Consider the following 26,655-nt stretch of genomic DNA (forward strand, 5'->3'; position numbering starts at 1 on the left):
CCCTACCTGCCTTTCAAAGACTGTGCGGAGTGTTCAGCTGATTCTGTCGTGTTAATTAGAAGGGAAGTTTAGCATGTTTTCAGTAAATGCAACTTCCTGCTGGCATGGTCTGCTTGAAAGAGCCTGTGTGCGTATGACATAGTAAGAGGTGGATAGCAGTACTCATGTTAGGAACCACAGAAGGATGAAATGCTGATGATTGGGCTGTGGCAGACCTGCATGCCGCATAGAGGTCTCTCGGCAGACACAATAACTCGCTGATTTGCCTTATTTGTTATAGGACCCCGCTGATTTACCTTATGTGTAATGGGCATATGAGTTACACAGATCTCTGAGGACATGCATTTACTCTCTTGTTTGTTTCACTGAGATTGGTACCTGTGATGTGAATGTTCACAGCTACGTCTGCCCAGTGAGCTATTATGTTGCAACTGGATCTGTGGGTTTCACATGGATCTCTGTGGCAGGCGCTTTGACTGACCCCCATGAGCTATCTCATGGGGATTAGAGTCTTTGTACAGTAGTTTGAGCACAACTTGCGCTACAGTTGCATTAAACCCACAAGCTATTTATTTTGTATTGGAGCCATTAATCTGCAGGTTGCATGCATAGCTTTGTGGAGGGCTAATTTAACCCTATGAACTGCTACTGGGATTTGAACATGTGGCCTACAAGTTGCACATGGATATCTGTGGCAGTTGTGTTGACCTAACGAACTCAAACTGGAGCTTGAGCCTGCAGATCTCTGCAGAACGTGCATTAGATCCATAAAGTATATCACTGTGACTGGAGCCAATAGCCTGCAGGAGCCTGTAAGTGGCAGGAAGAAGTCTTCAGTAGCAGCAGATGCCAAACAGTTATGTTACTGGGATTTGAACCTATCGCTTCCAGGTTGGATGAAGATCTGAGTGGCAAGTACATTAACGCAGTGAACTGTTTCATTGGAATTTAAGCCTTTGATTCTCTAGTTGCATATTATTCTCTGTAGTTGGTGCATGAACCAGACTGGGTTCTGACTTTAACGTGTTCCAGACAGAGGGAGGTGGGTAGATTTTTATATGCGCTCCATTCGTTTTCAGGCCAGCAGCATGTTGTCTCTAGTCCTGTCGCTTTCAGCCCCTAATTCTTGCGTAATTCATCACAAGAGCTGTTTCGCTTTGTTAATGTGTGTTTTCTAGGCATGTCGTACAGCAGCACGACTGCTGTGCAGCGTGGCTGAAAGTATAGGAAAAAAAGTGCTATGACGTAGCCAGCATTGAGCGAATTGTATTGTGTTTTTTTTTTTGTATGTGTGTTTTTAAAATTTTATACTTTAAGCCATGTTACACAGAAGCCATGCTGCTGTACGACATGGCAAAACAACTTTACAAAGCCAGTAGACCTCACGAAACCTGTTGGCTTTATCAATGCTGGTTTCTGCTAGGTGAGGGATTATACCTTTAGAAACTGCTTCATTTCGGCAGTTCAGCTCCATTGGCTTTCTATTAAATGTTACCTTTTAGGTGGGCTATTTATTGCTCAGTAATTTGAAAGGTATGTCAATTGAGAAAATATTTTTCTATTCCCAACATGGTCATTAATATTTACTACCTGCAAGAAAAACGCATCGCATTCTCAGCTGCTCTACATGATCTGGTGTATGATTGTAATCGTCACCCCACATACTCGCACCACACTATCTAGAATGTTGAAGTCTTTTTTGTGTTGTTACCTCTTTCCTGGGTCCTGCGTGGTCTCCAGTACAAAGCAGATTATTTTTCTGCCCACTCTCCCATGAAGTTTGAAATTTGTAAAATTCTTCACTTGGAAGATGGGGGCAGTATCTGCATTTCATTTCTCCAGTACCTGGATATAAACCAATGTGAGCAAGAATGTAAAACAAACTGTAGACAAAGCAGGATCAGTTGGTAGATGCTAGCACTCCAGCTGTATGGAGGCCACCACTGAAAAGTATCCTAGTTTAGGGATTGAACCTAAATTATCTTAAGTGTATTGAAAGTTAACTATGCCAGTATTCTGTGATGGAATGCTCTAGGATTATCCTCTGTAGACGTCATCTTTTTCTGCATTGTGTTGTAGGTACGACCTAAACTGCCCCTTCTGAGGATCCTGCAGGAAGCAGGGGCTCGAGAGCTAAGCTTTACACTGAAGGAGGTAAGATCTCATAAACTCATAGCTGCTTCACTGCTATACTTTGGTGCCTGTTGCCAGTGTCTATTTTTGTCGATATTGAACAGCAGCAGTAAAGAGTAATGCATTTTCTAAAAATAAACCGTAAATATGCATAATCTTGTTTGTGGAAACCAGCATTCAAAGAATGGGGAGTTTAAAGGGACAACAGAGGAGCGAGTGGGGGAACAGGTTGTGGCAAAGAAATGGGGGACGGTGATTTGGCATTACGGAGACAACAATGCTAGCTGGTGAAGGAAGAAGCATACAAGGGAGACAGCATCATAGGGATTCAGGGAGAATCACATGAGGGAGACAGCAACATGGAACTCGGGGAGGGAGAAGTACACAAGGGAGAGATCGAGAAGACTGAACATGGGGTGGGTTTTTGGGGGTGGGAGGGAAGAGATACCCCAACGAGAGAAATGGAAAACACTTGCACTCTGACGTAGTGCTTAACCAAAAAGATGCAGTTTTCTAAAAAGCAGAAGTGTATGGAGTTCTCCGTTCCATCACCTTTTTCAGTCCTTATCCTCTTGCTGCTTCTGACCCCCGTGCTCCTCTGACCCTGGCTGCTGCTCCATTGCCACCATTGTCCCAAGAACAAATGTTAACATCTGTATAAATGTTAAAATTTCTCTAGAAGATAGGTGTTGTATAGCCATTTTAGTGCTGCTTTTAGCCACGTTATTTTAGCAACTAGGCCTAACACTTGTGCCCTTTAGCACAGCTGCATTGTATTCTTCTTCGTTTTATTATTTCAGCATCGGCCACGTTCGTCTGAATGCCATCACTTTTCTTAAAGTGCCCTTCATGTGGGAGAAATATGTAACAGATATCCATAAAATCTTTGTGGTACTTTTGCCTCTCTCCCACTCTATCACAGAGTGCGGCATCTGCAAGAAAATGTCCAAAAGGACATTAAAAATCAGATAAGAAATATGCCTAAAAGGCATGCTGTGGACATAAGGGCTGAGGAGCAAAAGTGTGGAGGAAGGTACTAGAAAGACCTGTCTCTGAACCAGCTTCAGTTTTCCTGTGCATCCTCTGAAAAACATTACAGACGTAGCTCAGGAAAGAAAGACAATATCATGCTTGTCCTCGCCGTAAGACGATGTCTAAGTCGGTGCCAAAGTCATTGGTGGCGTTCTGCTCACCATCAAGAGAAGGATCTGCAAGACTTTTAGATCACTCTACATCAACACCGTCGTTCATCACTTCTACGTCGGTAAGGCACTCGTCAACATCACAAACAATATTAACATCAAGGACAATATCAGACAGGTCATGTTGCTGTATATGTCAAAGAGACTTCACTTGCCATCACCAGCTTGACCATTAGTGTAAAAAAACAAAAAAACAAAAAACTGTCGTCTTTTTCGCAAGTCTATAAAGCATGTTCTTTTTCTCAAGCTGTACAATGTTCTCCAACAGATGAACAAAGTAAATCCAGAAAGAAAGGTAGGCAAGGAATCAACATCTACTCCACCAATTGGATGTCAACACGTTTCATATTCAGATCCAGCTTCAATGCTATATCTACTTATCACTCTGGTTATACCTTACAAAGATCTGGTACAAACTCCTGACATCACTTACTTTTTCACCAACAAGAAACGCATCCAAAGCGACTTTCTTGTCTTCCATTAGAAAGCGACAACCTCTGTCTCCACGCAAGTCACAAGAGCTACAGCTGAGTAGGCCATCTTCTTCTTATGCTTCTCCAGAATCAAGGAGAACGAGATTTCAGTCACTCTCCCGACACAGACATGGAAACAGATATGATATTATGTACCCAACTTCACCAACTCATTCACCAATTCAAAGATCTCCAGTTGAGGACATCATCACTTTCCACGATGTTTTAGTTAGAGGATAAATATTTCTTTAGTGATTAAACAACCCTCGGTGCCTGTTATCCTGAAAACATTACAAACTTGGACAGCACCAAAATTATTGTTGCCTCTATTTCAGGAATTTTAGAGATGGTACTACCTTTACTGTAGCCGGAGTCAACATTTATTCTTGTGCCACTAGAAGGTAAGATGTGCATGTGTGTCCAGGATTATGCCAGAAGGCAACTCTGCAACAAGACAACGTTCCAGAACATGTCTCGAGATGAGAGGAGACAATTCAACACCTCTTGAATTACAGGACTATCACAATACAGCAAGAGTACAAAAGGGGTGCAATTGTGATGATAGCGGATGATTAAAAGAGAGAATGCTTGTGACTACGGCAACGGCTACAGAAAAATCACCAAAGATCAGACCCCATCCCTTAAAAAACATAATCAAGGAAGTAGTCTGTGAAGCGGAGACCATAGGATGGATCCGGAAAAGGAAGTGGAATTACTCCAAAAGCTGTACTCTAAGGCACTGTACTTCTACGTACTTACTAAAATCCACAAAGGCAAAATACCATCACCCGAACAACCCTTTGTCTCTGGCATTGATTCCATTTTGAAACAATTTTCCATCATTTGCGACTCCTTTCTCCATCCTCTGGTGTCGGCAACATCATCATTCTTGAAAGGTATGAAGGATGTGCTCAATCGTCTGAGCCCCATACTTTAGGAAGGAGAAGACATTTTACTTATCATCCTACAGGTGGAGGCACTCTACATTAGCATTCTACAAGATGGAACATAATCAGTCATTGAAGAATTACTGAAAACTTCCACTTGGACATCCATAACACCAGTAAGCTTTATCATGGAGTGTGCCACAATGGCTGTAAAGTAGAATTTTATTTGTTCTTATAGCAGATTATATCTGCAGACCCAAGGCACATCCATGAGAAGAACTTTCGCACCAAGTCTGGCGTTCCTCTATACGCGTAACTTTCGAAGCATGGTTTTCCATGCTAGCAAGCCATTCAAACTAGAAATGATTTTATAGCAAATTTATTGATTTATGTTCTTGTAGTATGGAAAGAATATAAACTAAGGGCAGATTTAATTTTTTGATTGGATCAACAGATTGGATCCCTATCTCAAGTTCTTCCAGATCATCTCAACAGAAATGTAATTCTTGGATGCAACCATTCGGATTGAGGATGGAATTCTATGCACCAACACATCACAAAGCTGATTGCACCGGTCTTTTAAGATACAATGGCCATCATCCAAGAGCTTTACTACCATACGGACAATTACCGCGATTATTATGATATTCCAGTTTATTACAGTTCCTGCATCCACAGAGTTATCAAACTCGGAAATAATAAATATCCAGCAAGAATCCTCCATATTGCAAGGTAACATGCTAGAAGTAACAACAGAGAAGCATTGTTGGAAACCCTACCTAGGACACCCTGTGAGCAGATCACCTGGGTAAGCACATTTACCTCTAGATTCAAAAAGGTAAAGAGAATCCTCAATAAAAGAAATTACACATTTTGAATGTACCCAGCGAGTTGAATGTACCCAGGCCTCTGTTCACATTCAAAAGGTCCAGCAGTCTAAGATCAGTTGATCCATACCAGCCCACACAAACATACAGAATCATTGACTACACAGGGACTGTCTCAAAATAAAGGGACACCATCCCTTTAGTACATGCAACTTCTCCCATCTCACTGTGCCAACTAAAAGAGATTGATCTAGGCCTATTGCGCTAATGGCGTTTACGTGACTATACAATTTGTAATACCAGCAATTGCATATACTTGGTTTAATGCCGTGCAGTTTGTTTTATATAGGTATTACTACAAGATAAGTGAAAATTCGGATCCAGAAGCACAATTCGATGCCCACATACAGCACCCAAATTAATCAGTCTCTATATTATAAAATAACATACACCAAAGGACATGAAATGGCTGGTCCAAATTTTCAAGAGCCACCTAGCTTTTGGTGAGAAGGGTGGGGATAATTTTTTCCCCCCAATGATATATGCATGTTTTTTTGTATGGACCTACAAGCACCTTATGGGCTGGATACTTCCCCAGACACATGGTTGGTTAAACCTCCACCATCCCAGCCCCCCATGTGCAGTAGTGCAAAACAAGAGATGGCTTCTTTTATCATGGTGATTTGAAGGGCAGCCAGAGACATAGATTGGCAACTGTCTTCAGTTTTAGTACAGACAAAAGTCCTCACAAAGGTGCTTGAACCCGGACTGTCCTCCTCAGGGCCTCATTAAATGGCAGCAGAGGTTCTGACACTTTCTTGGGCACTTCGACCAAAACTAGTGATGGCACATTGCCACTGGCCAGCTCCTGGTTGACCCTGCCTTTCTCACACAGCACCATACTCCAGAGAGCCTGGTAGCACAGACCTCAACCAACTGAGTTAACCCTAATTCCTTCCATATGACCTTGCAGGACAAATTTGAAGAGAGTAGAGACATTTGAAAAGAGGCTGTTTTCCTCTGCTATCCTCTCCCTTAATGGAATCTACACCAGCTGCATGCAGGGATGACAATCCCACGCACTACGGGACTCTGTTGCAGATATTTTACCTGCAGTTCAGAGTCATTTTGGCACAGATCATTCAAGATGGCCAGTATGTGACAAAGTAAGTCATCCACTCAGGACTAGACACAACTGACTGCTTGGACAAAGTGGTTGGCACTAGCTTGTCCTCTGATCCTCCCCCTGCCACATGTGAATGATAGCTGCTGGCTTCTCAGGTAATGTGCAAGTGTCACTCAGGGATGTGCCTTTCGGGTCTCGCCTTCTTGGCCAAAACACTGAATCTGCCCATGAAAGAAGAGCGCAAATGCATGCTACTTCTTTCCACACCACGAGGCAGTATCCATAACAGCAATTTTGCCCCTTTTAATCCATTACTAGGGGCTTTGCCCTCACGCGACAACAAATTCAGCCACCCAAACAACGCATCCCCTAGTCCTTTTTTGGGCAGGGTTAGGCGTTCTACCAGGTAAAGCCCAGGCCAACAAGGGTAAAGCTGTTCAGGCCCCATCTGCTTTTAGTATGCCCTATGTGGCACGTGACCCCCCCCCCCGGGAAGCAGGATAACTAATTTTCTCTATGTGAGGCAAGCAATATCATCTGACAGTCAGGTTCTGCAGATAGTCCACAGGGGCTAGGCTTTGTCTTTTCTTTGCTCCCCTCTGCTTATTTAAACTACAAAATGACGGCTTTCAGAAGACCACTTGTCAACTTTACCTTGAGACATTCAGACTCTTCTGGAGATCTTGCTTCCCTGGATCTTGGAGACTGAATGGTGGCATGGGACCTTAAGGATGCCTTTTTCCAAGTCCCCAGTCTGTTGGCAATAGGCAAATGGCACCCTAAACGTATACCAAATAACCCAAGGGGAATGGACCACAGTCCTTAATTATTGAAATAGTGACTTTAGGGGTCGAATTGTAGTACTGGGTTTATTAGACTCCAACATTTGCCTAAAAGCATTGGGATTTGACGGATGACGTCCTAAGCTTATTTGCTTACATAGGGAAATCGGACAGATTGTGGGTTGAGGTTGTGGGGATGGTGAATAGGGAATATTCATCTGTGGGTTATCCAAACATTAATTAGACACAGCCACCAAACCTGATGTGTCAAAACAAAAACATTTTTTAAAAACAAATCTAAAATAGAGAATATATTTCATGTACAAGCAATTTTTTAAAGTAAATAAAATATGGAATCATTACTCCAAGTTAAGTTTGAAGTTTAATTAGATTTTGTTTTCCTTCCCCCTCCTAAATGTAGCCAGCAATAGTTAAAAACCCACTAGTCTCAAATCGACTTGCACAAGTAAACCTAAAAGTACAGTGTTGTAGAATAGAGTGGAGTAAAATGGCATGGAGTGGCATAGAGTGGAGTAGTGTTGTGGTGTGGCATAGAGTGGAATGGAGTTGGGCGTCATAGTGGAGTGGCGTAAAGTACAGGGAAACAGTAGATTGCTGTAGAATACACTGGTGCAGAGTAGATTGCAGTGGCGTAGAGTGGCATAGTGCAGTGTCTTGGACTAGAATTGTTCAGAATAGAGTGAGTGGTGTGGATTGGTGCAAAGTAGAGTGGTGAAGAGTGCTGTGGCGTAGAGTGACAGTAGATATTTTCAGAGTGGAGCAGTGCAGCGTAGAGCACAGTGGCATACAGTAATGGCTTAGAGTGCAGTGTTGCAGAGTAGAGTGACAGAGTGGAGTTTTACAGAGTAGAATGGAGAGGCCTGGACTGGAGAGATGTAGAGTGCAGTGCCGAAGAGTGCTGTGTTGCTTAGTAGAGTGGGGTGGAGTGCACTGGTTTAGAGGCGAGTGGTGCAGAGTAGAGTGCAGTAGTATAGAGTGCATTGGTTTTGAGTAAAGTGACGTAAAATAGAGTGGCGTGTACTGGCGCATAATAGATTGGGGTGTAATAGTGGCGTTGAGTGCAGGGCAGATTAGAGTGGATTGGCCTAGAGTGAAGGGATGTAGAGTGTAGTGTGTACAGTGCATTGGTGTAGACTGGTGCAGAATCGAGTGGAATGGTGCAGAATACAGTGCAGAAGTGTGCAGTGGTTAGAGCAGAGTGCCATGGCGTAAAGTATATTGTTTCAGATTAGAGTGCAGTGGTGCAGAGTAGATTACAGTGGAATGTCATGGAGTGCAGTGGTTCAGAGTAGAGTGCAGTGGCATAGAGTGTATTGTTGCAGAGAAGAGTGGAGCAGAATGCAATGGCGAAGAGTGCATTGTGGATTATTGTGGGGTAGAGGACGTTGGCATGGAGTGGTGCAGAGTAGAGTGCAGTGGTGTGCAGTGTGGCAGAAGAGTAGGGTAAAGTGGAGTATGCCTAGTGTGGTAGCATATTGCCATTAGAGACAAAACATCTTCAATTGAAATGACCATTACATTGCACAACATACAGTTTTACTAATAAAACTGTACAGCGCACAAATGATAATGTGTGGAAATGTCCTCACCTACAGGGTGTCGAATTTATTAAAATATCTACTTGTCCCTGGGACAGGTTGCTCCTTAAATCTGCTTGTCCTGTAAAAAAATCTACTTGTCCCTTTGGTGCCATTTACTGCAGTGACATATTATGGCATCAAACTCATTATGTAAGAGCTCTGATAATAGTCTATCTGATTATGCCAGGGCTACTGCTATAGTAGGGCTTGAAAACTTGCAATTTCAATCCCTACTATTGCAATTTCCTTCCTTGCCACCGTTCCGCAGAACTACATACTGGGGCTGGAGGAAGCAGTAAGCAATAGTTCCGGGGCTGGAATGCTTTTGAGTCTGCAAACCTAATAACCTGTATGTTTTAAGGATTTTCACCAGCTCTTCTCTAATCTTTTCCCATAATGAGAAAGGTTGGAAATGTACTCCTGACAGTGACAGGAGTAGATGTTCTTCTTGGGATGGGGGGAAAAAAGCGTCTGGAGGGAAAATTAACTTGTAAACGCTCAGTAGATTTTCACATGAGCAAATCTACACATGAATATTTGCTCGTGCTAAAATACAGTTCACATATATTTTCTAGGAGTACGATTTTCGGGTCTACTTCTGTAAGCTCTTGTGAATTCATGAAAGCCACGAATTCAAAGACATTTACCATGGGTGCACTTTTGTGACTTTCTTTAAGAATTGGGTCCCTAATTAGGTCTGGTGTTAACAAAGACATTTTGTTTTTATTAAACTTACTGTTTCTCTCTAACTATCTGCTTTACTGTGAGTGATCACATTCTGCTCTTCCACAAGGAGCATATTGGCACACAAAGTAGTTTTGTTCAGTGCCAGGAACTATTGTGACAATCAGTGTTGTAACGAAACTGGAGGGGGCCCCCTGGAAAGAACATGGAGCGCCCCCACCCCCGATTCACTCAGGGCAGGTGCTCACAGTGTTTGTTACAATGGTGAAGGCCTGGCAACTCCCACAGCAATAGTGTTACAAAAGCCATGTCAAAACAAAACATGCATTGACAAAACCAAAAGACTCACACAAAAAAAAAATGTCTGATCGGTTGGCTTTGCCAGTGCTTGTTTATTTTCATGCTTCCCATAATTGTGTTAAAAATGGTTACAATGATTTTCCATTAGAAATATTTTTTGGAAATACTAACATGCTTCAACACATTTCACTAAATGACGCTTCAAAGAAATAACACCTAAAATGTCATAGTAGTGAACTTTTTTCCTATATTTTTTTCTGAACATTTTATTTTGGAAAAAAAGAATCATTACTCTTGCTCAAAAGCTTAATACTTAGCCTCATATTGTTAAACTTTTCAAACATGTTTGTACACTTTTTTTTTTTTTTTTTACTGTAACCACTGTCAGTAGCGCAGTGTGACCTTAAAACGTTTATTTACAGCGCTCACCCTAATAATGAAGGCTTTTCATTAATGAACCATAAATACAAGTTAGAACAGCATTAACATATGGACACACACATATTAACTCAACTGCAGATAGTTCCCTTCTCTGTAAACTGGCAGCCAAGGGGTTTGTGCTGCAGGGGGTTGGGTCTACTTGTCCCAAGGACAAAATAAACATTAAAACTTGTTGCCCTTGACCCCAAATAATATGTCCTGGGCGTGGGGCGATAGGAATTCCACATCCCTGCACCTAGTGTATTGCTTTGTTAGGATCATAGTTACATATTTGTTTTCTCACATAGTTCATTTACAGACACTTAAATGTTGTTGTGTGCTAGAAGAAAAATAACATTGTACAGACTTCTCTCCAGCACACTCCCGGTAGCCAGCATGATTGTGACATAAACCCTCTCACTTTAGAGAGAGTAAAAAAAAAAGTAAACACCAAGCTCCCTGGAAAGACAAATCCTGACATTTGACCTTTGTCTTTGACTGCATAGCAAATGTGGCAAAATAAGAACAAGATTTAAAGGCCTATTTACTTAAATCCAGCACTGGTGGAAAAATACAGTAAATAGGTTTTGGACAAGGGAAAGGAAGGAACAAACTTAAGCTGGACAGCCTAAAGCAAAGCCAACAAACAGAAAGCAAGCAAATGTGAGTTGTAAACCACAAAGCCAATGATAATTAATGGGTGGAATCCATTTCCAGGAAGGCTTTCAGAATGTCCCCAAGATGTTGTTAGCAAACCAGACAGCTGTGCTGTCTGGTAGGCTTTGACCCAGAAAGCACTTTCATACAATGAAGATATATTTATGATGTCTGCCATTTTGGATTGGGAACTACATTTTACAAAGTCATGTCGTCATTTCCTGGGTGTGCGCGTTAACTTAATCATGCATGCATGCTTAGGGTATGAAACAGCTTTTTTTTACTTTATTTTTTTTATATATTTTCATTCTCATCTGGAACAATTTTGCCCGCTTTACAAGAATAACGGATATTACATTTTTTTTTTAGTTACATGGACATTGTGTTTTTCCTGGAATTGCAGAATGTTGAGCTCAGGCAGCTGTAGCCTCATAGCCACAATTCCTCCCATTGTAGATATTGTAGATCTTGCTGTAAAACAATCAGCATCTTCATGCTTCTTAAGTGAATGAGTTTCCATTTGGAGGGTGGCAAGCATTCTTGAATAAAGGTTTTGTTCCGATCTAAAAGACTAGTAATCAACAGTGTAGCCCAGATGCGATGGCAGAATACTGTTATATGGTAATTAAATTTATACAGCACTTACTCCTCCTGATAAGGCATTAAAGCTCTTTATGCTGGCCAGTACGCTGCTCCAGAAGTTCAGTGTAATGGGATTGTTTTTTAAATTAGTGGTGTTAGTCTTGTGCTCGGAAGTAGGCCATTTTAAGCATTGGTTCCAGTTTCGTTGTGGTATTCCAGATTGATAGGAGCTGTGTTATTATTAGTTGGGCTGGAGGGGCAGTTTTGGGGGAGTTTATTTAGATGGTTGGTGGGGTTAATGGATAAGCTAGACGAGATAAGTTGTTGAGCTCCAACGGTTTGACGTTTAACGAAGAAATTGTGATCTTTGAAAAGAACTGTAGGCAATTTTCAGTGATACAAGGGCCAAACATGCATGTGATCTAGATTGAGGTTACTTGGTGAGGTGGTGCGCAGAAAATGAAAGTAAAGCAAGGGGCCTTTTGAAGCAAAAGAGGCAACAATCGGAAGCTTCAAGTAAGTGTCAATATTTCATTCTGATTTTTAGGAATATAAGGGATGGTTTTTAAGATAATATGCAATTGCAGGATGCAGATCTGTAGAAAGGAAAAGTATTTCCTAATGTGCTGTATGAGGGTGTTTGTGGGGTGGCACAGATATATAGTATTCCACGAAACGTAAATGCTGTCAATCCCGAGCGAGAACCAATGGCAATGCACATTGGTTGTGTTAAAAGCAAGACTGAGCCTGAGCTAGTGGCAGCCCCATGCAGAGGGATAACACCAGTGCAGAGGAGAGAGCAGTCGAGCAGGAGCATCACGCCTCCCTCGGCCCTGTGTTATGCAGAAACCACAGTAAGCATTGGGCAGATGGATTCTGCTTTGGGAGAGGATGCCCCAGTGTGTTCGCGACCCAATCCATACAACTCGTGCTCCTTGGACAAGGGGGTCACTCCTACTGGAAAGCACAGACTCTTCCACCTCGGAATCTATTGCTGCGAGGCAAAGGCTTGCATTATAACACTACATTGACACAAAACCGCTGTTGTCTGTGGGTGTAAAATTAATTAACGCAAATGTCTTGGTTGTGTCTGGAAGAGACCAATCACAAATTTTTTTTATTTGGTTTCCCTCCGCATTTTTGCTAATGAGCTTTGATAAAAGGTCATAGCCTTATGGCTGAGTAACGGTAATTTGTACTTTACCTCCACCCCATGTTTTCCACATCCGCAGAGCTTCAGTGTTTCAGAATGACTTGCTTTTCAGAGGCTACTTAGGTTGTGTGAATCAAAATACCATCCAAAATGCCAGGGTCCTTCCTGAAAACAGAGCCACTCTACATGCTGAACAAATCAGTATGAAAGTCCTTGCTGGTGTGATGCTAACAAATGCTGTGACACTGCTGTTCAGACAGCCCTACCTAGTAAATGCAGAGAACATGCCAATGAAGCAAAGGCAATCGGTTCAGCAGCCTGGGTACAACGAAGGCCTGCAATAGCACCAGAGAAATCCTCAACACACACTTGGAAGTAAAAGAAAGAGTATTACTACTAAACAAAGCACCAGATGGTGGCGTCGGTCAGCTCCACCTCCATTTTCTCAGTCGCGCACACCAGATATGTCGTCATGGGATCTATATAGGTGCCACTCTAGCGCACCGATGTCTGTTCTTTTCTTTTTCCCAGCCAGCGCTGATCTGAAGAAGAGTTACCCCTCAGTTTTTTGTTACTGATCTTTTTTTTTATTTTTGTCGAAGATTTGAGTGTCTACATTCCTAGTGCATCGAGCAGGTCGTCGCATAAGACTGGGTTCAAGCCCTGCGGATCCTGTCATTGGGCGATGTGCGTGACAGATCCGCACCTTGTGTACTTGTGTTTGAGCACGACTTCGGGTCATGTACGCGCTCCAGAGTGTGAGGCCAGGAATTCAAAAGCTTTGAGAGAGCGGTCCCTAAAGCTTCTTGCGGATCGGCACTTGGATCTGCGTTGCTCTCAGTCTCTGAGAGGAAGATCCAGAGAACGGTAACAAATCCCCCATTCTCTGTCATCCCACTCAAAGTCCTTGGGACGGTCAGGTAAGAGGCACAAGAAGAAGTCTGAGGAACAAGCCATCTTTGACTTCACCCTGTCCGTCGGCTAACACAATGAGGGAAAGGGAGCATTGTTGCTCAAGACCTTTGTCCTTGAAGCCTGCATCAGGGTGGGCTCCATGCGTCCTGAGTTACAGGGAGCCGGATCAACCCCTGCCCAACTTAGAGAATTTTGAGCCCAGGTGCCTTGTCTTTGGGTTGTCCAACTCTGCTAGAATGCGTTCGGGCCCTTTGGGGCCAGCAGGTGCCCCCCTTAGGCTCCACAACAGTGACTTAGGCCTCATCTCTAGGGTGTGCCCCTCGTTCCTGGATCTGAACCAGCATCTATCGTACCACTTTGACTTTCCACGTTGCCGGTTCCGACATAGACGCTCCCATCTTCACTGCCGACTCTGACACAGAGCCTGATCAACGTCACGCGACACCTATACAGACTTTGGCAGGGGCCTTGCACCCTATGTCAGATCCTGACCCTTATTCATATGAGTTTGGGTACAGTGAAGGATGGGAGGGGCTACTGGACCCTTTAGAAACTTACTTATAAGACCCTATGGACTGGTGGATGGACCTGGGTGAGGCCAGTGGTCTAGATACTTCCCCTGATACCGGCATGCTTTCTCCCCACTACCGTGGCTAGTATGAGGCAGCATCCTATTCAATGGTGGTGCGAATAGCAGCTGAGGTCCTCGTGGCAATTAGGACTAACCCTTCTGACAGAGATGATTTAGCCTGCGGCTTTATCCTCTGAACCTCTTTTGCCCTTCATTGAAACCCTTACTGATGTCCTGCTGGGTACCTGGTCCAAACTCAGCACAGGGGCTCTTGTGAACAGGACAATTGCCTGCGGCCATATACCTGCTCCAAGTGACCTAGCATTCCTGACTCAACACCCCGCCCCAGAGAGCTTGGAAATCTAAGCCTCTATGTCCAAGACCAACCTACAAGAGGGCATGAAGGACGTCGCAGATTGGATGAGGCTCAGCCGCCTAAAGCTGAACTCTGACAAAACGGAAGTCCTCATCCTCGGCAACACCCCGTCCGCTTGGGACGACTCCTGGTGGCCCACGGCCCTCGGCACCGCACCGACCCCGCAGACCACGCCCGCAACCTCGACTTCATCTTGGACCCTCTTCTCACCATGACCAAGCAAGTCAACGCCGTGTCCTCCGCCTGCTTCCTCACCCTCCGCATGCTCCGCAAGATCTTCTGCTGGATCCCCGCCGACACTAGAAAAACCGTGACCCATGCCCTCGTCACGAGTCGCCTGGACTACGGCAACACCCTCTATGCTGGGACCACGGCCAAGCTTCAAAAACGCCTGCAACGTATTCAAAACGCCTCGGCCCGCCTCATCCTCGACGTACCCCGCAACAGCCACATCTCCGCACACCTGAGACACCTGCATTGGCTCCCAGTCAGCAAAAGGATCACCTTCCGACTTCTCACCCACGCACACAAAGCCCTCCACAACAAGGGACCGGATTACCTCAACCGTCGCCTCAGCTTCTACGCCCCCACCCGTCTCCTCCGTTCCTCGGGCCTCGCGCTCGCTGCCGTCCCTCGCATCCGCCGCTCCACTGCGGGTGGGAGGTCCTTCTCCTTCCTGGTAGCCAAGACCTGGAACTCCCTCCCCACCAGCCTCAGGACCACCCAGGACCACTCCGCATTCCGGAGACTCCTAAAAACCTGGCTTTTCGAGCAGCAGTAACCCCCCCCCCCCGCCCTTTTCCCCTAGCGCTTGAGACCCGCACGGTGAGTAGCGCGCTTTATAAATGTTAATGATTTGATTTGATGTGATGTCCCTGGGCGCATTTGCTTCTGCAAACGCCCTTCACCCAGCCAGATAGGGAATCCAAGTGGATGAACCAACTTGGGAAGAAAATGTTCTTCCTCCAGCCTGGCATTGCGGTCCATGAACATTGCATGTCTTTTGGTCCGTTATACCCATCCTCTATGGGACTTGGTTACGCAAGCGCTGCCACAGATTCTGGGGGAGGCCCAAGATGTTCCTCCCAAGCTGTTGCTGGTGGGAGAGACGCAGTGAAGTTCATAATCAGATGGGGCTGGACATGACCAACTCGCTGGGCAGAGCAGTTTCATCGATGGTGGCCTTGAGGCACCATGCCTGGTTAAGGATGTCTGGCTTTTCGGTGTGTGGAATCACATTTCTCCTTGGTGCCAACTTGGGCCTAGTGGGCCCTGTGATACACAATGACAATTGGGCCTGCTTCTGTTGAACACCGTATAATGCTAGATTAGCTAGGCCTTTGAGATCTGTTTATCTATCTTGGAACGCATTATACTGCAAGGCTTGCTAACGTTACAGCCATCACAAGACATCACTGCATGCTAGCTTGAGCAATCCTCACTTTCAAAAGTACTTACGTATGCACTTATTGTTCCTATTTCTCTTAATATAGATGTATCACGCGCTATTAGATTCATAGGACATACTGTGCAAGTTCCTTGTCTATGATCTTTACCCTTATATGGAGCGTTATGAAGAATAAATGATAAATCACTTGTGCTCTATTGCAAATTTGATCATGTGTTCATGTGTCGGTATCCAGAACCAATGAAATGTATTAATGTGCTTGCGATTTAATTGTATAAAAGATCATGTATTACTTCCTCTTTTAGACTATTCAAGCCGGACTTAGGCTGCTCATTCTCCGTGTACACGTATTTCTTATTAAACTTTATCTAACGGAAGAGCGTGCTGGTCTTTGGTTTGTATCCTGAATTGTCTGGATCTGATTTACATCTGAGTTGGCTTCGACAGGTGAATGGCCAAACTACCCTTTTGGACATGCCCTTAGATGGCCATCATCTCTTCGGAGAGAAAGTAGTCTGAGCGCATGTGCACTTCAAGGACTCTCGTGCTACAGCCAGGTCCTTGGGCCTTGCAGCTGCCCCTCGCCCATTCAGTCTGCTTTTTGCTTATTTCGTGGCCACAGAAGGGGCGTCCTGTCACTTCTGTTCCCCTTCAGCCACCGTGCAGCGGATACTACCCAGCCTTTCCTTGGCCGGGGATGTGAGATCCACTGTCTCCGTGGATTAGGGAGACAGCGGTCCGGTCAGACCACTGTTACCACCCACCACCCTTGCTATTGCCTCCAATTTTTCCTAGTCGGAGGCAGGATTCCCCATCACCTGCTCCACTGGCAGCCCATCACGTCAGACAGGTGAGTTTTGCAAATAGTCTGAAGAGGCTACTCCCTCCCCTTAGAGACTACGCCTCCATCCATGCCACCATCCTGCGATCAGATGACAGAGGATCACTTGACACTTCTCCACAAGGAGGTTACGGCTCTCTTGGCCAAGGGAGCTATAGAGAGGGTGCAGAGTCCAGAAGTGGGTCGTGGTTGCTATTCTTGCTACTTTCTGGTGCCGAAAAAGGATGGAGGCCTTTGTTCTATTCTGGGCCTGAACCTCCCTCAATTACTTCCTCAAAGAAAAGTGCAAAATGCTCACGTTAACTCAGGTCATGTCTGCCCTGGACCCAGGAGACTGACTGATAGCATTGGACTTGCAGGATGCCTTTTTCCACATTCCCATCCTGCCTGCCCACAGGCATTCCCTTGGGTTCACAATAGGACAAGAGTATTTTCAGTTTACCGTGCTCCCTTTAGGCCTAACCAGCGCCCCTCAGGTGTTCACTAAGGTGATGGAGTTGGTTGCGACTCATCTGTGGAGATTGGGATGCCAGTCTTCCTCATGTCCTCCTGCATCCTATTGGTGGAACATGCCTAATGGTATATGCAGGCTCTGCAGTGGGACCTGAAGTTCCAGTGGGCCCATCATCAGGGGAGTATTTCTGATGTGGTCTAGATCTTGGAGGGAACTGGGCAAGCGCTGCAGTGGTGGCTAATGAACCTCAATTTGGTCAGAGGCAGATCCCTATCCCTTCCCTAACCAGATCTTACAGTGACAGATGTGTCACTCCTGGGCTGGGGCGGCCACCTAGGAGAGGCAGAAATCAGAGGCGTCGGGCCTCAGGTGGAGTCCGGACTCCTCATCAACCTTTTGGCATTCTGGGCGATCAGACTGGCATTGAAAGCATTTCTTTCCTTTCTCAAAGAGAAAGTAGTGCAGGTGTTCATGGACAACCCCTCTGCCATGTGGTACTGCAACAAGCACGCCAGGTGGTTTGTGGACCTTTTTTCAGGAGGCTCTGTGCCTCTGGACATGGCTGGAACATTAGGGCATTTTCCTGGTGGTTCAATACCTGGCAGGCTCTCTGAAAGCCAGAGCGGACAAACTCAGCCAACAATGCCTGGTCGATCATTTATGGCATCTCCATCTACAGGTGGTGCATGGCCTCTTTCAGCAGTGGGGAGAGCGTTGGTTAGGTCTGTTTGCCTCCACAGAGAATGTGCAATGTCAACAGTTTTGAGTGTTGGAGTTTCCAAGTCGGTGCTCCCTCAGCGACACTTCATCACAAGTGGAGCTCATGCCTCCTGTATATCTTTCTTCCCATATCACTCCTGCTCAGAGTTCTCAAGAAGATCAAGAACGACCAGGTCCAAGTAATCCTTGTGGCCCTGGACTGAACATGAAGAGTCTGGTCTCCTGAGCTGTTGAACATGGCCATTGATCCTCTGATGAGACTTCCCCTTAGGGGAGGATCTGTTGCAGCAGCAACAGAGGGTTTTCCTCCTGAACCTGTCCAGTCTCAGCCTTCTTGCGTGGAGATTTAGTGGCAGCAGTTGACAGCTATTGACCTTCCCTCTAAAGTCTGCTACTCCATTCCATTCCAATCTTCCCTACTCTAAACTACCCAATCTATCCCACTTCAAGTACCCACTTTGCTCAGATCTGCCCCATTCCACTCTACCCCAGTATACCTCACTCCTTTCCAATCTACCCTACTCTAATCCACGCAGTCTAACCCACTCCAAGTATCTCACTCCAGTCTACCCTGCTCTATTCCAATCTACCTCGCTCTATTCCAATCTACCCTACTCCAAACGACGCAACCTACCCCACTCCAAGTACCTCACTGGACGCCAGTCTGCCCCTGTCCACCCTCCCACTACAATCTACTCCAATATACCTCACTCCACTCTACCGCAATTTACCCCGATCTACGTACTCCTGTCTTCCGCATCCTCCCAAATCTACTCCTATCTACCCAAATCTACCCAACTCAAATGTACCCGACTCTTCTCCACTCATTCTACCCTGCTTTTTTCCTCTGTCTACCCCACTCTTCTCCACTCAATCTACTCCACTCAGTCTTCCCCACTCCACACCATTAGTCTACCCCAATATACCCCACTCCAGTCTACCTCACTCTATCCCAATATACTCCACTACAATCTACAACACTGTACCCCACTCTACTCTAAACCAACCTACCTATCCACGCTACTCTATTCTACCCCATTCTCTACCCCAATCTACCCCATTTCAATCTACCCCTCTCCACCCCCACACCGCTAACGTTTAGCCATGCTGAACAGCAGCCACACAGGTGTACAAAATGGCTAAACACATTGCTAATGTCAATAGCTCTCGCAAAGGCGATACCTATTGGCTTTGCTAATACTTGTCTTTGTTAGCACACTGGCAGATGGGCCAACATGATACTGGACACAGAGAGCCACAAGAGATGGTGAGTAAGTATGCAAGATAAGCAGGTGCAGAACATGACGACTTTGTAAATGATGCTGCTGGTCTTGACAATAGTGCGGGCCAGCAAAGGGGACCCAGTGGACTTCCAACAGGGTAGGGATGCTGTGTCCATATTTCTTCCCGCCCTGGATGAGTCTTGCTGTGTGTCGTATGTGCATTGAAAACTCAAACTCGCTCATCCACTCACAGTTCACTCAAACCTGCTTCACTAACGTGTACTCTCCCATATATCTTCACTCACTGACTTATAATTATACATGCACACAACTACACTCTCACACACTCACTATCGTAACAACCGTGGTTAGTGCTTAAAATTTCAAATAGTTGGAGTCATAGATTTGCTCATGCGCAAGCACACATCTCTTGAATTCTAACTCACAAATTAAGTTTACTCAGCCAACTCACGTGCACACCCACATACTTTTATTCACTCACTCACACACACACACACACACACACACACTAGTGGTCGTTGAATTATTAAAAAGATGGAATAACATTCATAGAGTGAAACACTTTTGTGTTTGTGACATCACTATACTTGCATAATCGCTCACATGCTGACTGAATCACTCATCCTAAACACACACATTCACTCCTGCATAGAATGGTGATTGGAGCTATACTAATGTGAATAACATAATGTACACTTAGTAATTCAATCTCACACACACACACACACTTTTGCATAATCTTTAATCCAGTGTTTTGAAATGTTTTCCTCTGTTTTACAATTCATGCTTTACAAACAAGCATTGGCAGAGTCAATAGGTTGATTCCCTTTTCTCATGATGTCAGAGACTCAATCAAGATCCATTCAACGTCGAGACTCTCATTGACCTTTAAAGCCTTCATTGTTGCCGGTGTCACGCTCAATATCAAAAATATAAATGTTGTTAAAAGCATTAACATTGAGCCTGTCTTTAGATACTTCAGGCTCAAAAAAGAAATAATACTGAGCTTTACATTACTGGACTTGACACCACGTAAACATTAATATGACTTGGAGGCGCACAAATAATGAACACTTCCACTGATCTCATCACTGTAGGTATAAGGATGTTGAGGATGCTCCTATCCTCCCACTCTGTTATATTCGAAGTCCAATTAAATATTCCTAAAAAATGTCAAAGAAATTCACTTCTCAGGTTCTCTGGTATTCCAGAGATGGATTCCACATGTGATGCTGGGTGGAAGTTGTTTCCCAACTTCATTTTCAATTTCCCCGCCTAGCGTATCCTTTATTGATGATGTATATGTCTTTTATTTCAAGATATACATTTTTAAATAGAGCTGTGACCTTGAATTTCCTTTTTCAACTTCCTACAGTAGACGTCCCATTCGAGGTAGTTCATTGCTCCACGTTGACTAAACATGGTCTCCTTTTGCCCCTGCTTTGCTGGAACCAGTCATTGATATTTTTACTTATTTCACAATAAATAAGAAATCTGCCCAGAAAGCTAAAGAAGTGTAAAGTATCTAAGCAAGATCCCTTCTTGGCACAGAATCCTCCTCCTAATCCGGTAACCAATTCTGTGTTCCATACGAGATGTGTGTACAGGTTATTTGCTAGGCACTGTCCAGCCTACCTCTAGAGCTGCCACAAAAGTGAATTGCGGTTTCTGCCGAGGTTGTATAATTGACACCACTTTAACATGTTATGTTTTGTTTCCCATCAGTACATTATTTTTCTTTCCAGAGTTTTGTAGCAGCCTACCATGTAATTAAGGCTCCTGGTTTTCCGTTTTTACAGATTTTTAACAGATAAATAAATACAGACAAAAAAACAATATAGTTTGTCTGTATTTATTTTTAAAAGTGGAAAAATACAAAAACCTGTGAATCTTGTGAGTAACTCTCCATGCCCTCCTTCATAAATTCCAGACCGAGAGCTGAGCAGATACAAGCATGCGGAGTTAAAAAACAGGAGGGGTTTTCCTTAAATACAGGCACATGTTTACATATATTTGTATATAGTGCTCAGATTTTTCTGTGGGTGCGGTGTTTTGTTTTATGTGGCTGCTTAGTTTGCAAAGACGCGAACGGCATCAAACTAGATGTGAATGATTGTCAGTTAAATAAATGTGGAAATATACGATTTTACGACTCTTCTTATTTCCAGAACACAAAATAAATATGGATAAATACAGATAGGTTGAGCAAAAAATAAGTATGGATAAATACAGACGGAAATGTAAAAAAAAGAAATACCATAACAGCAGGAGCCCTAAATATATTGCTTCAAAGCCATATTAAATGTATAATTAGCTGAAGTAACGTGGCAAATCACATATCAATATAGAAGTTATTTTGCAAAAAATACCCGGTTTGTGCTCGAGTTTTCAGTTAATGTGCTCATTTATTCCTGTTAACCATTCGTGCATCCCCAGACATTTGTTATAAGGAATGATTCTGATGTGGTCACTACTTTGTAAACTGGACTTCAAAAGCTGGAGTTTGTCTTCCAGTTGCAGCACTTTGCAAAGTTAAATTGTCCGATCTTGTGACTCAGTTTCTTAGTTTACTAAAATCGAAACTTGAAATTGGATGGTTTCTTGGATAAGTACTAGGGAAACGGGCCAGAATGACCAGCCCCTATCTATGAAAAAGTGTATTTTTGAGGTGTACATGAGCCCCTCTCTGCCGTACTTACTGTGCACCCCTTTAATGATTACAGTGAACACCATGGAGGAGCGCCACTTTAAAAAAAAAATTTTTTTACATCTTTTTATTAAATCATAGCTCAGTACAGTACATTACTAGCGAACATAGTCAACGAATACACCTTGGTCAGAGCGATCAGTTTTCATTGGAACAACCATGTTTGCATAGGATATCAAATCAACTGTCAAACCTTCTATTCATAGCATGCCCTGAGGCCCCTTATGAACGAGAATACTTGTGGTAAACCTTCCTCCCCCCCGTTTTCCCCTTTATTCACCTCTAGGCCCTCTTCTTATACTCCTCTATATCCACCCCATAGGTGCCACATCTTGTCAAATTTCCAGGGACAACCCCTGCCTTGGTAGAGCATTCATTCTGCATGATGACACCAATCCATATTTCTCTCCAAGATCAGGACATCTGGTGGCTCCGATGCCCCCCAAGATTGGGCAATATCTGTTCTGGCTACCCCCTCTGCTAGCATCAGCCAAGTCTTCTGATGCCTCGGCTAGGTCTCCTCCGCGAGATCTGGAGTATCAACCATTGGGGCTCCCGAGGAATCGAGAGCCGCATGACTTGGGTCATGATGTGTACCACTTTTCCCCAAAACTGTTGTATTATTGGACAGTCCCATAAGATGTGAAAGAGTAGTCCCACCTCACCACACCCCCTTTTGCATAGGTCTGAATACCCATGGCCCATGCAGTGTAGGGGGGGTCTAGAGTAGTATGACATGTGAAGCATTTGCACAAGGCGGAACCTCGCCCAGATTGCCACTTCTCCAGGGCTATGAAGGGCATTCTGCCAGTCATCATTTTCGATTTGTCCTACATCTCGCTCCCATTCCTCCTGGAGAGGTTTCCCGGAGTCGAGTGAGTTACTCATTCATTTTTATAGATTAGAGAAATCGCTTTCTCCGGCATGGGGTCGATTAGTAGGCGGTCCTCCAGCAGGGAGAAGTCGGGAATCTGTTCTCCCACATGGCGATGCTTCCCGAGCGCATGACCCAGTTGGTTGTACTTAAAACTTTCAGAGGGTCCCAGTTCATATTCAGTCTGTAGGTCCACCAGAGCTATCAGGGAACCACCCCTCCAGATATCTCCAAGTTTATCAATGCTGAGAAGTCCCCAGCTACGGAAGCCCTTTAATGTGCAAAGTTCACTTAGTCACTACACCAAAGAGGAGTCATGGCTGTCAATTTACCGCCTCTGCCCAAATATTTGGTGGCCTCTCTCCACTCCCTAACTGCAGCTTGTGTGTGGGGTGGGAGTAGACCCTCCCTTCCGCTGTAATACAGCACCGAGGTGTACCCTTTCTCTCCCATTGACTCACTGTCTATTATGTAGGCAGGTTCCCCCACCTCTGCATATACCCAGTCACCCACCGAGAGTAGTTGGGCTGCCCAGTAGTAGACTTGTAAATTAGGGATCGCTATACCCCCATTGTATACTTCTCTCTGTAGTTTAACCAGGGATATCCGCGGACATCCTCCTTGCCACAAGAGCTTGCTTATTTCTATATTGATCTTTCAGAAGAAGTCAGGAGGTACCTTAAATGGGGTATTCTGAAACACATAGAGTAGGAGAGGCAAGGACATAATTTTAAATAGGGTGGCAGGGACCATCAAAGACAGGGGGAGCTTCTGCCAGTGGAGGACATCCGCTCCAAACTGGTCCAGTTGTGGATAAAGGTTCTTCCTGAGGAACTCTGTTGGGTTCCTCGTCACAAAAATTCCCAAATATGGAAAACCCTCTGTAGTCACGAGGCCAACCACTGCGCCGGTAGGGAGATGACAGGACAAGCACCTCTTGATCCTTGGCACTTTGTGAGGCAGTTGACAGAAGAGCTGCCAGCTGGCCTGCTTCCTCCAAGGTCCTAAGAATATGCTTTCCTTGGTACACTGGTTGTGATGGCTGTAGCTCTTTAGGCCCTTAAAAACTAAAACGAATGCACAGCAAAACAGGTGATATGACTTCCCATCCCCACTAGTCACAACTCATTTGTCTGGATCAAATTGAAAAAGTGGCCTATGTAGGGCGTCCAAACTATTTTTTGTGTATTGTCAGTGTTGTCTATTGAAATTGGATGGAAAGAGTTTCTAACCTAAGTTATGATCTCGCATAATATGAAAACATGGGAATGGAAACCTTCACAAATGGCAGGCATTAAAAAACTGCTCTACTAAGAATAGATTGAGAATGTGCAGTGGATTTTGTACTCAATCGTTTGATGAAAAATGGTATTGTGCCAAGTTAAAAATGGTTGGACAGAAGGTATTCTGCTGCATATCCCTCGATGGGGATATAGTTAATTGTTTTATAGTGCATGCAGATGGCAGAGCGGAAATGACGACGTGTCAGCTAAGACAGTCTCAGATGAGCAAGTATTGATTTGATCATTTGGTAAGTCATTCAGTAGGCAGCATATGTTTTACCTACTTGCTACAATTAACAGTAGCTTGTGATGTTTTGTTTCCCTCGGCCTGCAGTGCTAAGAATGGACTGTAACACTGGTGTCTCCTTTCCTCTACCAATCGAGGTCTAACTTATGCAAGTCTACAATAACTATGAGGAGGGCCATGATTCCCTTAGTCCCTCCTAGCATCATGCATTATGTGCCAGTGGATAAGGTTGTTCGGGTTCTCCTGTGCTTCATATATACATTGTATGTGTATTATAGAACTAATTTAGTTACGCTATTTTGGGTGTACTGAAAATGTCCTAAAACACATTTTAACGTTAAACTCCCTTTCTTACATCATGGTGTCTAATAAATTTGTGGTTCTGTGACTTTCAGGCATAGTGCGGTTCATTGATCATATCCAGCTTGTGCATCTTTTATTTTTGATGTTTTACTGGTGCCCTGGTTTATCATCTCCATTCAGCGTGAAAGGTATCGTTTTGAGCATGAGATACGAGCAGGGTTGGTGTATTATGCATCAGGGGAGGGTGTTCTACCATTTGGGCGTTTCACCAGTACTATATGTGGCTCCTTTGCTCCTGGACTGTTTGTGGTTTGTATTCACTTCCCCTTTCGTTATTAATAATTTGGGAGCCTATGAATTTTGATTGGGGGCTCACATCTGCCTCTTGTTTCCTACAACTCTCATCCCCACACCTCCCTCCCCAACCACCCTTTCCTCCCCCCTTCTCCAAATCTTACAGACCCTGTGAGCCTGTACTTTGTTTGGTATCTCACTCATGCCTTGCTTCTTCTCACAGGTCATGCATTACCTGGGACAGTATATCATGATAAAGCAGTTGTACGACAAGGAACAGCAGCACATTGTGCGCTGTGGGGAGGATGAGTTGGGTGCCCTACTAGGAATTTGCAGCTTCTCTGTCAAAGACCCGAGGTAAGAAGCAGTGGTCTCTTCTGGATGTGGAAATTTCCCAGCAATACAGTTGTCATATATGTCCTTTGAAAAGACTGAGAGACATGTCTTCGGGGAGAAGGGGACAGAAAGTCAAAGCAATGGTGATATTCCTGCCTACTGCAGCAGCAGAAGTACTGTCACATGCACAGATGCGCCTGAAGCTCGACTGATAATTACACCGAATTTGTTGATTGGGGGGACAGGAAAAAATGGGGTGTGTTGCCTGATATTTGGTGAGGTGTGTTTGAGTTAGTCTGCAGGATCGAGTTATCACTTCAGGATGTAAACTCTTCACTTCTGGCCTGTGGATAAGACATCATTCCTCGCACTATAGGGCATGTTACTTGAAGGAAGTATCTGCAGCCCCTTCCAGCAGAGGAATCAGCCTTGCAAAGAAGACACTCTCCTACATTTATCTGCCTTGAACCTTAGCGCTTGAGGCTGAGAAGCAAAGAAGAATGAGGCTTGGCAGAAGCAAATCCCACCTGATTTGCCCCCTCCTGATGTGCTTCTGCCCTGAATGTGCGGGATTGCTTGGGCGTCTGTCTGTTGTACAGTTGAGTAAAGTTTACTATGACAATTGAGTCAAACAAAAGATAAGCTCACAACCTACTCTTCTCCCACAGCCCGCTCTATGATATGTTGAAAAGGAACCTGTTACCAGCCTCTGTCCCAGGTAAGATATGCACTATTCTGTGTGAGTGAAAGTTGGCACATTGTGTTCCTCGGTAGCAAGCATAGTCATGCACATGCTGCAGGGGAGGAATTCTGCGCACATCATCCTACAGATGAACGTTTTATGTTTTTTGTTCCACACTTGTCCCTTGTGTAGTTTTTTTTTTTTTTTTTAAGGATTCCTGCTTTTCCTCGATCTTCGTTTGACCTGCTGTCTGCTTGAACAGCAGACTAAAGCAATTGCATCTGTCTATCTACCCCCTGTGCGAAAGTGAAGAGTTCCATAGAACTTTACATCTTTAGACCATTTTAAATGTTCTTCCCTTTCTTCTTTCATTGTTGCATTAATGTTTGTAAGTTAAGGGTGCTTTGTCCAATTCCCTTGATTTTATTACCCCATTCATTGTTGTTCGGATCTTGCAACAAAATTGCTCGTAGCTTCTCCACTTCTAAAATGTCCTGTCAGTAGTGATGTTAAACGGGCTATTGGCTTGCCTCTGTATATTATGCTTGGAGGGGCAGACTTGTGGATTTCTTT

The 26,655-nt window shown here is 44.3% G+C and overlaps 1 protein-coding gene across 1 annotated transcript in view; it reads left to right on the forward strand.

Moving 5' to 3' along the window:
* The window catches only part of MDM4 (MDM4 regulator of p53), a 176,636-nt gene that overhangs the window by 20,815 nt on the left and 129,166 nt on the right, over nucleotides 1–26,655 (forward strand). Inside the window, exons 4-6 of the mRNA XM_069242124.1 lie at nucleotides 2,080–2,154; nucleotides 25,288–25,421; nucleotides 26,069–26,118. Of these exons, the coding sequence (XP_069098225.1) occupies nucleotides 2,080–2,154; nucleotides 25,288–25,421; nucleotides 26,069–26,118 (259 nt within the window). The remainder of the gene's footprint in view (nucleotides 1–2,079; nucleotides 2,155–25,287; nucleotides 25,422–26,068; nucleotides 26,119–26,655) is intronic.

Source organism: Pleurodeles waltl, chromosome 6 (assembly GCF_031143425.1).
Source record: "Pleurodeles waltl isolate 20211129_DDA chromosome 6, aPleWal1.hap1.20221129, whole genome shotgun sequence".
NCBI lineage: Eukaryota > Metazoa > Chordata > Amphibia > Caudata > Salamandridae > Pleurodeles > Pleurodeles waltl.